The following is a 17,490-nucleotide window of genomic DNA, read 5'->3' as shown; positions in this document are numbered from 1 at the left end:
GGAGGCAATAGCTTCCCTAGATGCCTCCCTGCATCTTCTGACAAGTCTTACACTCCTCCCAAGTGGCCAAGCCCCTTCTTCCATGATCTGTAGACTCTCTTCTGCTTGAGTTTGCTCAGCCATTTGTTTGCTACTTAACCATGTGTGTTTCCTGGCTCCCTTTCTTGATTTCCTACTTGTTGGAATGCTCTGATTTTGATCTTGGAAGAGGAGGTCCTTGAATATTAACCAACCTGCTTTATTTATGCATTCAATATGTTTCACATGTTGTGAATTGAAAATCCAGTGTTCTCTGATGGAGTCAGATCATTTGCAGTGAAAACCATTGGTGTCCAGAAATCTGTACAACTTCAATGTGTTGTTTAGTATGTGGGGAAAACTGCACTGCATTGCTAAATCATTTAAATTTTCTTAAATTCAGATGTTTCCTTTGCTGGGTAAAGGTTTGTTAGTCTCCCCTCGGTTTCTAAAGGAGGTGGAGTGACTGTAAGTTTGCAAATAAATAATGCTGAAAAATGTAAGAATTTTCATTACTAACCTCACTGAGTTTAAGCTTTTATTTGTGGTATGTGTGTTTATCTGCTGTCACAAACAATTTATATCTAAGAATATTCTTTATTTGTAATTTCAGATATGTGGCTTTATGTATCGGACTTGGGTTTTGTAAATGTTGTAGAGGTGGTGAGTGGCAGTCAAGTGTGTTGCTTGGCAAAGATCTGTGATACCTTATTCTGAAACATTTCAGAATAATGGAAGTCTTGTGCTGAAAGAAGGCTTAGATTAAAAGTCTCTTTTCTTTAAGACTTTCCTTCTAGGAAGCAGTTTGTTTATTTCTGGTGCAAGGTGTCTGTAAAGGGTGTTCCTGTAGTTACAACAAACGGAACCATTTTGTATGTAACCTTGTCTTACACAAATGACTCAGTCACAAGAGAGTGTAAGCTTATTTTCAAAAGTACAACAAACAAAAACTGGGCATATTTGGTAATTATTTTGTAATCTTTTTAGTTTCATAAGCCTATCTTAACCCTCTTTAAGACTTGGTCACAGGCTTCTTTTTGTACATTTGACATACTTTTCACAGTTAAGAAATCTCTGAATATTCTGTCATAATGAAAAAAAACCCCAAAATGTTAAGTGTTAGATTTTATGTAACTTACAAAGCCACAATCACCCTAGTTGCCTCTAGATTCACTGCTTAACAGCATGCTTCATATACAAATGACTCTTACAGGCTCTCAATTGTTAGTAGTAAGACAGATTACTACAGGTATAGGATGAACAAGTTAACGTTCCTGTTTATAGAAAAACATTCAAAAGACTGAACCAAAAATTCATAAGAACAAGCCCATGGCATTGCCAAACAGTTTGACTTATCTTTTCAAATAACTATGTGCCTTTATGTATTCAGTTTAACTGGTGATTTTTTTTATTTTTTTTTTTAAACATGCTTTCCATAACTATAATAGGAAGCTAATAAAACTCATGATGACTTTTAGGAATGTTGGCATGGTTGAAAATATTTATGTTTCTGTCCCTCTACAACTACCTGAAAGGTGGTTGTAGCCAGGAAGGGGTTGGCCTCTTCTCCCAGGCAACCAGCACCAGAACAAGGGGACACAGTCTCAAGCTGCGCCAGGGGAGGTTTAGACTCGAGGTGAGGAGGAAATTCTTCACCGAGCGAGTCATTCGGCATTGGAACCGGTTGCCCAGGGAGGTGGTTGAGCCATTGACCCTGGAGGCGTTCAAGGGGAGATTGGACGTGGCACTTGGTGCCATGGTCTAGTCATGGGGTCTGTGTTGATAGGTTGGACTCGGTGATCCATGAGGTCCTTTCCAACCTAAGTGATACTGTGAGTGTTTTTTAGAAATATTTTAATCTTATTCCAAGCTTTTGTACCTTTGATAAAATACTGTCCAAAGTCCAAATGATGTCGAAATTCTCAAGTTTGACAAAACAAGGCTGGCTAATTTCCTGGGTGAAGGAGATCTCTGAAAGATCTTTTGTCAGTAACAGAAATGAAATCTGCAGAATTGGTGCTGGAACCAGTTTGTTCCATCTGTATACCGTGTGTTCATTTGCCTTTCGTATGAAGAACTATTAAGACTTCTTTTCCTTTCCCCCACCCCAGGGAGGCAATAATGCGGGTCATACAGTTGTTGTGGATTCTGTGGAGTATGACTTTCATCTTCTGCCAAGTGGGATCATCAATCCAAAAGTCACTGCATTCATTGGTAAGTGGGGCATCTGAAAAAACAGATAATCCTGTAGTTACAGATCTCTGACTTAGTAGTATAACATAATACATCTAAGGGCATACGGGATCACAATTTTTCTTTCACAAATTCTCCTAAGGCCTGAAATAGTTTACTGTCTTCTTAATATTTATTGTCTGAACTCAGTTGCAAAGTTAGTATTACATAAGTTTATTTTACTGTCTTGGAAATTCTTGTTCTCTCTGTCCTATCAACACAAACAGCTAGCTGCCTAGCATATCTTCATTCTCTTATTTTCCTCTATCAACTATATATCTCAGGAGAGTATATCAGAAGGTTTAGGGTGTGATGTCAGGATCTATGATGTTTGCTTCCTGAAAGGGAATTTAGCTTGTTTGGCCTGTCTCTACAGGTATACTTATCCCTTCCCTCTACTAGAATCCTGTTTCCAATCCTACATGGGTTTTTATATTTTGTTTATTTGGCTTTTTTTCATTTGTTTTTGGTGTTGGTTGTGTTGTGTTTTGTGTTTGGTTTTTTTTTTTCCTGTCTTCTCATTTTTATTTTTTTCTTCTAACCTTTGGATAGCTTGTATGACCAACCTACTTAATGCTGTGTAGCCCTTAAAATCTCCTCACAAATCAGATGAGGCTGAGTCACTAAAAGGCTATGACCTATCAATATTTCCATCCTGCTTTATTGATACCCAAAACTCCTGTTTCCTTACACAGTCTACTTGTCCGGTCGTGACTCTCTTGCCACATCCTTCCTGTCACCACTTCTTGGATATCTCATTGCTTTGAGCCTTTAGTCCTGTCTCTCAGCTTGGTACATGTGTAAAGAGTAAGTGTTCATTGACAGTTCGCTAAAGAGCATAGCAACTAAAGAGGCTCTACTGCTGCTGGAGTCACAGAAGTACTTGCCAAATTCTTGAGTGCAGCTTGTAGGGATTGTGTACTCAACAGTCAACATAAACTCTTTACTTGATGAGAATTGGTTAATTGCCTCTTTTCAGCTGTTATGGTCTCACTTGATAGTGGGATAGTTGTGGATCAACTTCCCCTGTGTAATATTTCTACAGAAACTGAGTCATTGGGCATGGATATAGATGTTCTCTGCTGAAGGTGAGGCTGGGACATTAACCTGATTCTAGTTTTGAGGGTTATGGCAGATGAAGCTATTTCTATTGTCTTTTGATGTGTTACTGTATTATGTATCTTTAAAATGTTGTTGATTTGAAACAGTAAAAAGGATGCCTATTTGCCATGTTTTGTTTAATAGATTTAATATTGGGTAGGAAAGACACCATCCTTTAAAAATACAGGATGCAGGAGAGAGCTTTTTACAAATCCTCTTGTCTGCATCTGCTCTTTTTCTTGTCTGTTCTGAAGTTTACTCTTCTTACTTTTTTTGTGGGTCTTGTGTTTGGGGGAAAAAAAAAAGTAATCTGGTGTAAGATTCCACTGAAAGGGCTTACAGGTTCATAGAATGGGCCAAGGGCAAAATAATTAGAGTATTATAATAAATTACTAAGATTGATTAGGACCATGCCATGAAGGTTATAGTGAAGAGGTTTAAAATACTTTGTATTTTAGTGTTTAGAATGGTTTTATCTATGTGAAGTTAGGTAATAGGTAAATAGTTTCAAATGACAGGTCCGTTCATTCTTTTGCTAGATGTCATCATACTGGTAGCTGTGGATCTACTGAGTTTTAAATGACCTTAAGATGATCCAATTTTATTATATGGAAATACTCTTTCTTAGGCACTTGGTGATACTGGTTAATTGTACAACCTAGTAGTCTTTTTTCTGAGCAGTGCTGCACCTGTAGGAAAGCAAGCTTGCTTTTGATGGAGCTTTTTCCTGTTATTTATGCTAGTCTGTTGACACCCCCAGCTCTATCTAGGCAGAAGAGTGCCTGAGAGGATCCTAGTGTTTATAATGATAATAGAAATGTGTGAAGCTTTTCAAAATCAGTAGGGTTATTAAACTGAAGTACAAAGAGGAATGTAAATTTCAGGTATGAAGCAGAGGAAGTTACATTCTGTACTGTCCCACGATGCTGTTTACTATTTGTCTTGATCTAAATTGAAAATTTGTTGAGTTTATTAAAGCGATTCAAACTCATACTTTAGGTGCAAATCAGTCTCAAATTTCTAAGAATAAAAATGGCAGTGTCTTGAAAGTTTAAAAACTTAAATATTGTGCATACAAAATATGAAGTGTCTTTAGATCACTTAGAATATTTTGCCCATGGTCAGCATAATTGTGTACATTTTGTGTCATGATTGTCTTCAGGAAACGGCGTTGTAATTCATTTGCCAGGACTCTTTGAAGAAGCTGAAAAAAACTTAAAGAAAGGAACAGGTGAGATAATTTTAAGATACTTGTCTTAAAATAGTGTGTGGGGCTCTCCTCAAAAGATTTAGATAGAGAATGCCTCTGTAGAGGTTACATACAATATGTTTTTCCAGAGCTCTCTTAGGCTGCTAGTTTCTGACAGGCATCTCACTAGAAGTCCCAAGGCCCTCATGGGAGTACAGACACAAGAAATCTGTATAGTTTCAGAAGAACACGTGTTCTAAATGTGAATTATCTGCAGACACTTTTCTTTGCTTGAAGCACTCAGTTTTTGAATATGTCTGTGCCCATGCTGGGCATCAGTCTATTATAAGTGAGGTAAATCAGGGGTCTAGATTATTCAAAACCAGTAAGATATTGATTGCTGAAACTGAGGAACTAGTAGAATAGCTACAATTAATCTGCAGAATACTCTTGACTTTCTCAGCTTTATAAGATGATGCCAAGTTGTAGTGATTGAAATCTTACTGTTTTGTCCCCTGGAATGTCATTGCTTCATCTTTAAATAGATTGACTGAAGACTAGACATGAAAAATACTTATTCTTTGTACATGGGAAGACAAAAATGCTGTACAAAACATGATTTGAAGTATTCCATTTTGTTTTTTAAGGTCTGGAAGGCTGGGAAAAAAGGCTAATTATTTCTGATAGGGCTCATATTGGTAAGTTCCTTTTTGTGGTTTGGTGGTTTTATTTATTATTTTGTTAATCTTTGTTTTCTCTGAAGTTTCCATGGCAGTAGATGTGAGACAATTCTTAGCCATCTCTTTATATAATTTTTTTTGCTTTACGTCTCTGTATGTCACTTAGAAAAAAAATCATTGGCCACTTAAGATCCTCCCAAGTTTGTATTCTAGAGTCTCTTTAATCCAATTCCATAAGCATATCCTAATCAGGAAAGCAGGTTCACTTTCCAAGCCAAAGATTAGAGTTGCAAAGCAGTTCAGAAAGTAATTGTCTGGAGGATTCATTTTCCCTTTTGTTGTAAAAGCAGTGTTGCTTATAGCAACTTTTCTGCTAGGAAATCATGCAACTGGGTGTGACTTACAAACTAATGGGCTCCCTACCAAGTAAATTGCCACGTATTTCAGAAAGCAGACTTATGGGAGGGACTCTATAGGGATGGAGAGAATGGCCTTCCTTGCAGGGAGCTCTTCAGTCAAGTGTTGACTCCAGCTTATGTGTTCCAGGCAGCTCTGCAGTTCAGAGCCTGGGCTAAGCCAGAGTTCAAACCGCCAACACAGAGTTTCAGAGGCTCTTTCTGTATCAGTCCTAGGACATTTTTATTGCTTAAGCTGATCCCCCAAATTAGATCCCTAGATATTGTAACATAAAAGTTATGTAACTGCATGCAGTAGGAAATTGTGTTATTGCTGCTCTGATAATTGGCTTCTGAAGATGGAAACTTTTTATCAGATAAAAGCTTGTAACACTGGAAAAAGAGTTTGCTTTTGGTTTTGCTTTGTGTTTTTGTTTGGTTTTGTTTGCTTTATTTGTTTCTCTTTTTAACTGATCTGGAACAGCTTAACGAGTGAACATCCTATTTCAGAATAAATGTTTTTACTTTGGGGTAACTACTGAGTTACCCCAAAGTACTGTTGAATAAATGTTCCTGAATTACTAAAATCCTTTCTGTAGGACAGAAATCACTGTAGGTGAGTTACTTGGAAATTAATAGATTGTTAGAAAAACTGTTTAGCAATGATTAAATTGCAATTAACGGGTTTCATAGCTAAACTGGTCCTGAGTAAAAAGAACCAGTTATTGACTGTCATTTACTGTCATGCTACTTATAAATGAACTTTCAGAATGCTTCTCCTAGAAAAGTTTTGATGGCAATCTGGAGATCTGTTTCCATGATAAAATAGGTATCTGATCTGTGAGTGATTAGTCTGTAACAAAAGATCAACCAAAATTGGATTCAAGCTGCTGGGGATAATACAACGCTTTAAAACCATTTGGCATATGTGGAAATAAACACAAAGATAAACTGATAAGGCAAACAAAGTAAACCCACTCTTGTTCTTGAGAGACTAGAGTACTTAAATGTGTCTTTCTTGCAAGTTTTCAGTCTTTAGTCTTTTCTCTTTAATAATGTATATATTAGTTGTTTAACTTTTGGCAGGTACTGCCTACGAAAAATAGTCTGGCTTCTGTCAGCCTGCAAAACTCTTGCACCACTGTTTGTATTTGACATGAGTCTTGTCATTTGTGAGATTATCATCTTTTTTTTTTACGGTAGACAAGAGAATTTTTACAAGGAATACTTTTGCACAATTGTCAATAATATGTAATGCTTTAAAAAATACAATCTGGGTTTCTGAGAAGGACTTCTATTTATACAACATGTTGGTGGGAGCTTTTGTAATTCCAAGTGTACTTAAATTGATGCTGTCATATAAAAATAAAATGCTTTAAGAAATCTTTGGAATGAATGTGAATATTTACATAAGTTCCCACCTTAAAATTTCAGCAGTATGACTTTTTTTTTACTACAACCCATTTTCCAGGATTTTTTTTTTTTAAACTGCATGTTTTCTTTGTTGTTGATTACATTCTCTTGGGCCACTGGAAAGCTGAAATGGCTTAGTTATTCTGTAGGATATCTGTACACATTGTGCAAATAGTACAGAAAAATAAACACTTAAAAAAATCTCTGAAAAACCTCAGAGCTCTTCCCTGTGAAAAATATAACTTGTGAAAGAGGAGAAAAAATTCTTGCCATTTAGTTTCTTTATTTTCAGTGTGTGTATTTTTTTTCCACACTGATAACCAGGGCTAGAAGAAATCACTACTGATACAGTAATTTGTTTCACACAAATTTCTACTTATTTTTCTTAGTATTTGATTTCCACCAAGCTGCTGATGGCATCCAAGAACAACAGAGGCAAGAACAAGCAGGAAAGAAGTATGTAGTTTTATATGAAAGGATTGTGTCTTGCTATTTTGCCTTATGAAGAAATTCCTAGTCCTTAATTTGCTTTATTAAAAGGGTTCCTGCTCCCTAATGTTTTGTTTACTGGAGGTATTTGGTTCTGTAAAAATACATTCATGTTTTTGAGGACTGAAGAACCCCTTTGTCATTCCCATATAACTGAAAGGTCTGATAGGACTAATTTGCTGTCTCATGATGCTTCATTATTAGAAGTGAATGTAAGTCATAGAATCATACAAAGGTAGGGATTGGAAGGACTGCTGGAGATTGAGTCCAACCTCCCTGCCAAAGCAGGATCACCTAGGGCAGGACACAAAGGAACGTGCCCAGGTGGGTTTTGAAAGTCTCTAGAGAGGAAGGCTCCACAACCTCTCTGGGCATCTTGTTCCAGTGTTCAGTCACTCTCACAGTAAAAAAGTTTTTTTCTCATCTTGATGTGGAACTTCCTGTGTTCCAGTTGGTATCCATTGCCCCTCATCCTATCACAGAGCACCGCTGGAAAAGACTGGCTGCCTTCTTGACACCCATCCTTCTGATACTGGTAGACATTAGTAAGGTCCTCTCTCAAGTCTTCTACAGACTAAACAGCCCCAGGTCTCTCAGCCTTTCTTAAGACAAATGTTCCAGTCCCTTAATCATCCTTGTGGTCTGTTGGACTTTCTCCAGTAGTTCCCTTTCTCTCTTGAACTGGGAAGCCCAGAATGGGACACAGTACTCCAGATTGGTCTCACTAGGGCAGAGGGGGAAGAAAGCCTCCCTCAATCTGCCAGCCAGACTCTTATTAGTGCACCCTACGATGCCATTGGCCTTGGCCATGAGGGCATATTGCTGTCCCATGGATAACTTTTTGTCCACCAGGACTCTCGGGTCCTTTTCCATGGAGCTGCTTTCCAGCCGGTCAGCCCCTAATGTGTACTCCTGCATGGTGTTATTCCTCCCCTGATGCAGGGATCTGCATGTACCATTGTTGAGCTCCACTAGGTTCCTCTTTGCCCAGCTCTGGTATTTTACAGAAACTGCAAAGCATCGTGATAAAGATATCCCAATGTGTACAGAGTCCCTTATGCCACACCCAAAAGTCCCAAGCTTCCCTTCTCCCCACCTGAAGGTGCACCCAAAATCCCCAGGGGTCTTTCTTCACACTCCCCCCTTTCCCCTCCCCCCCCATCATCCCACTAGGCTAGTCTCAGGCTGGCCAGGTCTGAGACTGCTCCCCCCTTCTTACCCTGGTATTAGGCCTAAACAGCCCTAAGAGGCCTGAGATACTCCCCCAGTGTTTATCCAACAGGAAAGCATCTCCCACGGGAGCAGAGAGGGAAGAAAGAGAATGACTTTGCAGACAGATTCATAGGGTGCAGGATTTATGGGTAGAAATTGGTTATTTCCTGTGTCCACATACTGGGTGGACGCTGGAGCTGTGATCAGGAGACACCCAGCCTAAACTGCCACAACATGGAAGAGAATAAGGTTATCAGGAGTAGTCAGCATGGATTTACCAAGGGGAAATCATGCTTGACTAACCTGATAGCATTCTATGATGTTGTAACTGAATGGGTAGATGCAGGGAGACCAGTGGATGTAGTCTACCTTGACCTTAGCAAGGCTTTTGACACTGTCCCCCATAATATCCTTGTGAGTAAGCTCAGGAAGGGTGGGATAGAAGATCAGACAGTGAGATGTATTAGGAACTGGTTACAAAATAGCATCCAAAGAGTGGTGGTCAGTGGTGGGAAGTCCAGCTGGACACCTGTGACTAGTGGAGTCCTCCAGGGAGTTATCCATGGATCAGCAATGTGCCCTTGCGGCCAAGAAGGCCACTGGTATCCTGAGGTGCATTAAGAAGAGTGTGTCCAGCAGATCAAGGAAGTTTGTCTTCCCCCTCTACTCTGCCCTAATGAGACCACATCAGGAGTATTGTGTCCAGTTCTGGGCTCCCCAGTTTGAGAGGGACAGGGATCTACTTGAGAGAGTCCAACAAAAGACTACAAGGTTGATTAAGGTACTGGAGCATGTGCCTTATGAGGAGAGGCTGAGAGACCTGGGGCTTTTTAGTCTGGAGAAGACTGAGGGGGCATCTAATAAATGTATATAAATGTATGAGGGCTGGATGTCAGGAAGAAGGGACAGCCTCTTCCCACACCCTATGATAGGACAAAGGGCAGTGGATGTAAACTACAGCACAAAAAGTTCCACCTCAACATGAGGAAGAACTTTACTGTAAGGGTCACAGAGCACTGGAACAGGCTCCCCAGAGAGGTTGTGGGGTCTCCTTCTTTGGAGACTTTCAAGGCCTGTCTGGATATGTTCCTGTGTGATCTGAGCTAGATTGTGTGGTCCTGCTTTGGCAGGGTGGTTGCACTCCATCTCCAGAGGTCCCTTCCAACCCCTAATATTCTGTAAGGTATCATCCATGTCATTAACCTTGAAGAGAGTGTCTGATTTGGGCATATCTTGCTTCACACAGCTTGATAATGAGTGATCCCTTGTCCATTATTCCTATAGTGGGTCATTTTCACACTTGGCTGTGCTGTACCAACTGTCTCATTACCTATTATTTTAGGAGTTGAAAAGTAAACAAGAAGTAAACATGCATTTTATGTATGTGCATTTATGTGCAAGACACTTTATGTATGTGCATTTATGTGGAAGAATATACACCTATTTTGTTTGAGCCAGTGTGTCTGTTTATAGAGGGAAAGCTAAAATTACCATGTGACAATGCTTGCAATTAAAACCACTCACTCTGCTGCTTGTTGAAAGGAATCCCTTTATTAGTTAGTGTTACTGATTGAAAGGGATAGCCCAATGAAGAAATAGTCAATTTTCTCCAATTAATCTGTGTTAAAGCGACATAGAAAACCAAAGTTACATTCATATCTAAAAAACTCAAGTCACTGTGGAAAGCACTGTATTTCTTATTTCAGTGGAGTTCTTGAAATTCCACAACAATAAAAGAGTTTTCAGGCTTGTTAAAAGCACTAATCGATTGAAAGCACTAAGTTATCTATTTCCTCATAAATTATAAGTGGTTAGTGGAGGTGGTACTGCTACAGGTTGGCTAAGAACAGGCTATCAAAAACTGATTATCAAAAGACCATCTCATGTTTTTTGAGGTTGGGGAATTGAAATAGCCTGCTAACATGTCTAACTGTAGATTTGACTGTACAGCATATTTGATACTAAAATTCTTCTGTGTGTAGCACTCCAAAATTGACCATTGTAAATAGTAAGGGTTTTGTTGTGGGTTTTTTTTTTTTTTACTGAATGCTTTTCTCTGTTCAAATGTAGCTCAAAAAGTCTGGAGGAAGGCTCATGTAGCTTTCCTTGCAGTAAGGTTGTAGAAAAGGTAAATAATGCAGTATGTTATACTTAAACAATTATGTTAGTTTCTGTAGATACAGTCATCTTACAGCTTAACTTGTGTATGAAATCAATGAAACATCTCTTAATGAGACACAATCAATGGAAACCACCCTCTCCTTAAAACATGTCGTTGTGAAGGTTGTGAATTATAACAGAGGCTAGAGTCAATTATTTAAGCCACAATGTCCTGGTGTAGTTAAAGAACTGTGTGATGCAAAGTTGATTAGAATGTCTTTCTTTTTGAACTGGTGGCAGATGTATTGTTCCCTGAGTTTACTTCTATTGAGTCTAATTGGAAGTATTTTGTTTTTATCAAGGTTATTGTTTTGAATCTATTCCAAAGTACTAATGACTAAACTAAAATTAATTATGTCCTGATTCTGAACTGTATTTCAGTTCACTCACATTTAAATTTCATACTCTTCAATGTAATGACCTGTATCTTCTACTTGAAAAGGAATCCCTCTTGAACTGAGTTCTGGTATGGTACCTTCAAGGTAGTCTGCATATGCAGAATTTGTAATTGAAGACAGTAAGTCTTTGTGTGTCTGCCCAGGGGAAAAAAATGAAAGCAGTGAAATTTAAACCAAGAGCAGAGCTATGCTCAGCACTCTTTCCTGTTTTCCTGGCTCCAACTGATGCATAGAATCTTGAAGTCCATTCTGTTCATGCTGTTGCTTCATGGAGGACTTTCTTTAGGTCTTCAGGACAATTCTTTTAGGAAGATTTTTAGTTTCAGTTGAAAGTGCTTGAGGGTGTTACCAACATTCAGTTCCCTTGGTAGAAAAATTGGGAATGGGTACAAATAAATATGTACAAGTTCACTAAAATATGCAAAGTTACTGATTTAAACTCAGAAGTATGTGGAAGTTGAGTATGTTCATGAACAGTGACATTCTGAAACTGAAGTTGCATGCTAAAATTATCTCATGTTTTAAATGCTTAAAACAAGGTTCTAAATGCTTGCAATTGTCAGCATTTCATTTTATGCTAGGGATGTATTAGCTTTAAAGAAAAATCAGCTTAGTTTTATATAAAGAATAACCATTGTTATTATCTTTTCAAAGTTTGGGAACTACAAAAAAAGGAATCGGTCCAGTATATTCTTCAAAAGCAGCTCGAAGTGGACTCAGGATGTGTGATCTTGTTTCTGATTTTGGTGAATTTTCTGAGAGGTAATTTCTGTATTTTAATGCATGGCTGTAAGCAGAGTCTTCAGTTTCTGGGTCATACCCTGTGTAAACAGTTGCACCTGGTTGATATTACTTTTTAAAGTAAAGATGACTGTAAAATGTGAAAATAATTGTATTTTTTTTTTAATTACATATTTATAGTCATTAAATATTTCATTGTTTAAAACACCAAATACTTATGGATATGTAACCGGTAAAATCTAAGTTTGGTGGGAGCATGAGGAGGAAAACAAATAACCTTAGTGAAGTATTTTTGCTTTTCAGGTTCAAAGTGCTAGCCAATCAATACAAAGCGATATATCCTACCTTAGAGATAGATATTGAAGGAGAATTGCAAAAGCTTAAGGTAAGCCTGTGTCTGTCTGTTTATATGATACAATCACTGTGTGCAGTTACTGTTGTGTAAATCTCTTGGTGACTGGCACTCATGTGAGCAGTTAAAATGTAGCATGTGAGAAGTTGCTACCTATTTATTTTAGAGTCTCCTAGTGTTCTTAAAGACACTTTTGACTCCAATTTATGCAGCATTGCAAAATTTGGCTCCAGGAGAAAGATTGTAAACTTTAAGAAAAAGACATGTCTGGAAAGAATTATTTTTGACTTCCATTTGCTCAGACATGGTGAGTAGGAAATGAAAACCCACCAAGATTGTATTTGGGGGGGGTATGTTTCATTGTAAAGGAGAATATTAATTCCTTGGTGTCTTTCTGACATGCAAGAACTGAAGCAAATTATTATTATTAAAATTATTATTATTAAAATTATAAGCCTTGAGGGGAAAAAAAAGGTAACAGCATGAAAAAATATTAGTTGATAGCAGCAGAACTAATGAAACCTGATTGCTAGCAAAGTAGCCTTGTGGTTAATTCTGAATTATGATTTGATGTTTTCCATACAGTTGGGACAGTTGTGAGATTTTTCATTAGTATTAATTCCTTTAGTGCAATTTTTGCAGTATACCTGAGTTCTTATTTGAAAGAAATTTTCAGGTATTTTACCCAGCTTTTCTGTTCATATATTTTATAGGAACTTAACCTCTTTCCTTTCAGGAAATGCATACATGTCTATTGTGTAATTTTGAATCTAATGTTCTTCCTTCCCTTGTTCATGTATTAAGGTGTGTTGAGTATTTCTTTGTTTCCTTTTCATTTTCCCTTTCAGAAGGAGTAAGAGGATTGTTAGGCAGGATCAATAGCACTTGTATGATGGCTGGCTTTATCGTAATTAAATTCTACTATACAGTACTCTTTTTGTATTACTCAGGGCTACATGGAAAAAGTAAAACCAATGGTAAAGGATGGTGTTTATTTCATGTATGAGGCTTTACATGGACCACCAAAGAAGATCTTAGTAGAAGGTGCAAATGCAGCTCTGTTGGACATAGATTTTGGTAAGTATGATCTTGAGACAGATGTTGCTATATACTTAACCTTGTGAAAGAGGAACACTGACTATAAACTCGTCTGTGCTTACCTGTTCTTGTGGCAGTGTTTTTTATTTTGAAAGAATAGTACTCTCTGTGACAAACGAATAAGTAGGAGGGAAGTTTTAACTAAATACTTTTCAAAAAGCTTTAGACTTTCCCAAAAGTATTTACTTGGATGACAGTGAAGATCAGGTGACTCTTCTTAAATAGTGTAGCTATTACTTCAGTGTCTGTACATTTCACATGAAATAACTCATTTGTATGCATTTATGGAGAGCACTTGATAGGAAAAATTGAGGGCTTTGAGAGGGAAAGTATATATGCAAAATACATGTTGACTTTTCAAGAAAGAGTTTGCATTTTTTTTAAACCTTTTACATAACACCATTTTTTCCACTGTTTCATGATGTAAAGAAAGATACTGGTAATCTGGGCGGCTAATGAGGTGAGAGTGATAAGATTATCCCAATCTGAAATTACAAACGGTGCATTTTCCTTAAAACACTCTAATTTTATTAATAAAATCACAAGCTTCTTTTTTTTAGATTTATTACGTCTGTTGTTATATTTCAAAGATGGGTACATTAGTATACCTTTGTGTATGATTGGCTCCTGCATTTTGTCACATTTTCTTTGGTCTCACTAGCCTTGTCACAACACCATTTTCATTTGAGAAAGAAGCTTAAGTTTGAAATGAAAGCCTGTAAAGCCCTCTTGTAAACTCATAGGAGTTCTGATATTGGGCAGTTCCAAACATACTGAGTTTGAAAGCCTCTTTACTTAATGAAAGGTATGTCTGAGACTGTAAGTGTAAGCATGAAATTTTTCCATGAAAAATCTGAATGTTGGAAGAAACTTCCTTTTTTAATAAGGACAAGAAGAAAATAAAAAGAAAATAATCAAATGTACATGTCATGGTGTAATGGTGGGGCTAAACTCCCCAACTCCTTCTATCTCCTCTCTCCCCTCTCTCCTTACCAGGACATAAGAAAGGGAGGGCTAAAAAAAGGCAGAGGGGGAGTTTTCAGTTGATTTAAACAGAATATTTTACTCCTCTGCTACAAAGATTCCTGGTTACATCAGTATATCTAGAGAGCAGAAGGGAAAGGAATACCAGTCCAAATCCCATAAGAAGCAAAAATGCAGCCACCAGCTGAAGGATTGGAAACGTGAGAGAGCCTGAGGCTCTCCTTTCCAGGGCCGTAATGCAGTAGAGCCATAGATGCCATAATCATAAATTCATGATTCTGACAGTGGGGAATATTATGTGGTTCAAACCACTACACAAGGGGAAAGGTTTAATGCAAAACAGATATTTGCAGAAAACTGTATGGGAGGTTGCTTTTTGTAAGTAGGAAGGATTTTAGTTTTCATCTAAGTAGGGGAAATGCAAATACTCTGAAACTCATCAGGTCTGTCTATAGAACATACAAAGCTGGATGGGTCATTTAGATTTTTCTCCTGTCTGTGCTATGAAATCCACACATGGAGAGATTATCCGCTCTCCCATGGTAGGTACCCTCTGGATTTGACACTTGAGTTTATAACAGAGACAAGTTTTAGCCCAAAGATTTGACAGTGCCGTATTTTATTACTGAGTATGATGAATGAAGCCATTTTCTGTGCCTTGTTGCATGGAAATCTCAGTACTGAAGTGGGTTTTATGAATGTGTGTCTGTTGGCAGCAAAGATGGTAAGTCTCTAGTCTTGCAGTCCATCCCACTTTTCTGGGGCACATAAAGAAGCTCACATGTACATGTGTTTGGAGGGGGGGGATGTAGATGTTGGTGGGTCTGTGGTCTTTTTAAATACTGAAAGAGGATAAACCAATGTCAATAGAGTATGGTGGGAGCTGAAAAGGAGTAAGGACTGTCTCATTATATTTACCTGTCAGTAAAAAAAAACTCAATTACTGTGTCCAAAGAAGGACAAATATTAATGCTGGAAAACAGATCTTGCATATCACATGTAAGCCTTTGCCTCTCTTGAGAGATAGGAGTTAACCAAAAGAAGCTAGAGGTATCTGAAGCTAGTCTGCCAAACCTCACTGAAGAGACTAAAGGATTATGATTTTTTTGAAGTTGTCTGTATTGCTTTCAGTTCCTTTTGTCTTGACTGTTCTGTTACCCATCTCTGACTCTTAAATTAAAAGAAAAAAGATTTCTGAAGCATAAGGTAGAAGTTTCTTGCTTATATGTAATTACTGTGTGGCTGAAGCATTTGTTCACATTTCAAATCAAGTAAGGACTGACATGCCCTGATATATCTCCCATTACTATTAAAAAAAAAAAAAAGTTAAACATCTCAAAATCCTTAAGTTTACACTTTTGATTTTTTTTAATCTCTGTTGTCAAGGCTGCTTTTAAAATGAGAGCTGACTATTTAACGTGAGAAAAACTTTCACCATTAATGAACTAGGCTGTATTCCACAAGTAGTCTTTTTTTTTTCTTTTTAATTGCAAAAATATTTTTTCCCTTTGATTATGTCAGCAAAATTTTCTTTCTAGAATTCTACATGTCTTTGCTGTTTCTCATCCTTATCACGTGTTGATCAGTTTGTAGAGTTTGTTTTTCTCTCAAAAGGTAAAATGGTGAACTTGTATTTTCTGCCCTTTTAACACCAGTTTCTTAAGAGTCTCCCTGTGATTATATTTTATGTGAGACAGCAAGGCATGGCTTTGTGCTGGCTTGTTCCCATTTTTCACTTGAACAATCATTCAGAAATGTTATGTAGTTAACTTTTGTCTCTGGTAAGATTTCTACCTTACTTCAGTGAAGAATGGTCAGACAATGTATATAGAAAGCTTAGAGGTAACGGAATATATTCTTGACCACAAAGTACATTTACTATGTGTTTTATTTTTCAGTCTCGTAAAACCAAGGTAAGTGCAATGCAAGTGCTATTCCTCACCAGGTTAGATTTATTTATTTTTAAATAGTTTAAACCCTGTGTTTTAATAAGGTGTGTGTTTTTTTTGGGGGGGGTGTTTTTGTTTTTTAATAGGCACATATCCTTTTGTGACTTCTTCAAACTGCACAGTTGGAGGTGTGTGTACAGGTCTGGGCATGCCACCGCAGAACGTTGGCGAAGTGTACGGAGTTGTGAAAGCATATACAACAAGAGTTGGAATTGGTGCCTTTCCTACAGAACAAAATAATGTGAGATGTGACCTGAAACTGGGTGAAATAACTTGGCCTGCCTGTCTTATGTAGATGATGGTGTGTTTGGATGTTTCATTCTTCTGGTTCTGGACCAGAAGAATGCTCTTACAGGCACTGGTTAGGCCACACCTTGAGTACTGTGTCCAGTTCTGGGCCCCTCAGTTTAAGAAGGACATTGGAACACTTGAATGTGTCCAGAGAAGGGCAACAAGGCTGGTGAGAGGCCTTGAGCACAAGCCCTATGAGGAGAGGCTGAGAGAGCTGGGATTGTTTAGCCTGGAGAAGAGGAGGCTCGGGGGAGACCTTATTGCTGTCTACAACTACCTGAAGGGTGGTTGTAGTCAGGAGGGGGTTGGTCTCTTCTCTCAAGCAGCCAGCACCAGAACAAGAGGACACAGTCTCAAGCTGCACCAGGGAAAGTTTAGGCTGGAGGTGAGGAGAAAGCTCTTCACTGAGAGAGTCGTTCGCCATTGGAATGTGCTGCCCAGGGAGGTGGTGGAGTCACCATCCCTCGAGGTGTTTAAGAGGGGATTAGACGTGGCACTTAGTGCCATGGTTTAGTCATGAGGTCTGTGGTGACAAGTTGGACTTGATGATCTTTGAGGTCTCTTCCAACCTTGGTGATTCTGTGACCCCCAAATCTGATTGTCAGTTTCTCAGACATTCCTATGGCTAAAGCAGAGATAAATTCTGAGAGATCTTCTCAACTAGCATTCTTTTGATTGAAATTGCATCTTGTATTTCTGTTTTTGTCCCAGTGGACAGCTTTGTGAAACACTGGGGGAAGAACTTTTAAGGTAATTTAAAATGTTGTAAAATGTTGCAAGTATATGCC

The 17,490-nt window shown here is 38.1% G+C and overlaps 1 protein-coding gene across 1 annotated transcript in view; it reads left to right on the top strand.

The window, feature by feature from the left end:
• The window catches only part of ADSS2 (adenylosuccinate synthase 2), a 43,334-nt gene that overhangs the window by 15,134 nt on the left and 10,710 nt on the right, over positions 1 to 17,490 (top strand). Inside the window, exons 2-9 of the mRNA XM_068155594.1 lie at positions 2,130 to 2,232; positions 4,514 to 4,582; positions 5,188 to 5,238; positions 7,418 to 7,484; positions 11,942 to 12,049; positions 12,332 to 12,413; positions 13,331 to 13,457; positions 16,498 to 16,652. Coding sequence (XP_068011695.1) covers positions 2,130 to 2,232; positions 4,514 to 4,582; positions 5,188 to 5,238; positions 7,418 to 7,484; positions 11,942 to 12,049; positions 12,332 to 12,413; positions 13,331 to 13,457; positions 16,498 to 16,652 — 762 coding nt within the window. The remainder of the gene's footprint in view (positions 1 to 2,129; positions 2,233 to 4,513; positions 4,583 to 5,187; positions 5,239 to 7,417; positions 7,485 to 11,941; positions 12,050 to 12,331; positions 12,414 to 13,330; positions 13,458 to 16,497; positions 16,653 to 17,490) is intronic.

This window comes from Melanerpes formicivorus, unplaced genomic scaffold, assembly GCF_026170545.1.
Source record: "Melanerpes formicivorus ecotype bairdi unplaced genomic scaffold, bMelFor1.0.p_v2 SCAF_2, whole genome shotgun sequence".
NCBI lineage: Eukaryota > Metazoa > Chordata > Aves > Piciformes > Picidae > Melanerpes > Melanerpes formicivorus.
Note: the sequence above shows the minus strand (reverse complement) of the source record. Positions and strands in the feature narration are given on the sequence as shown.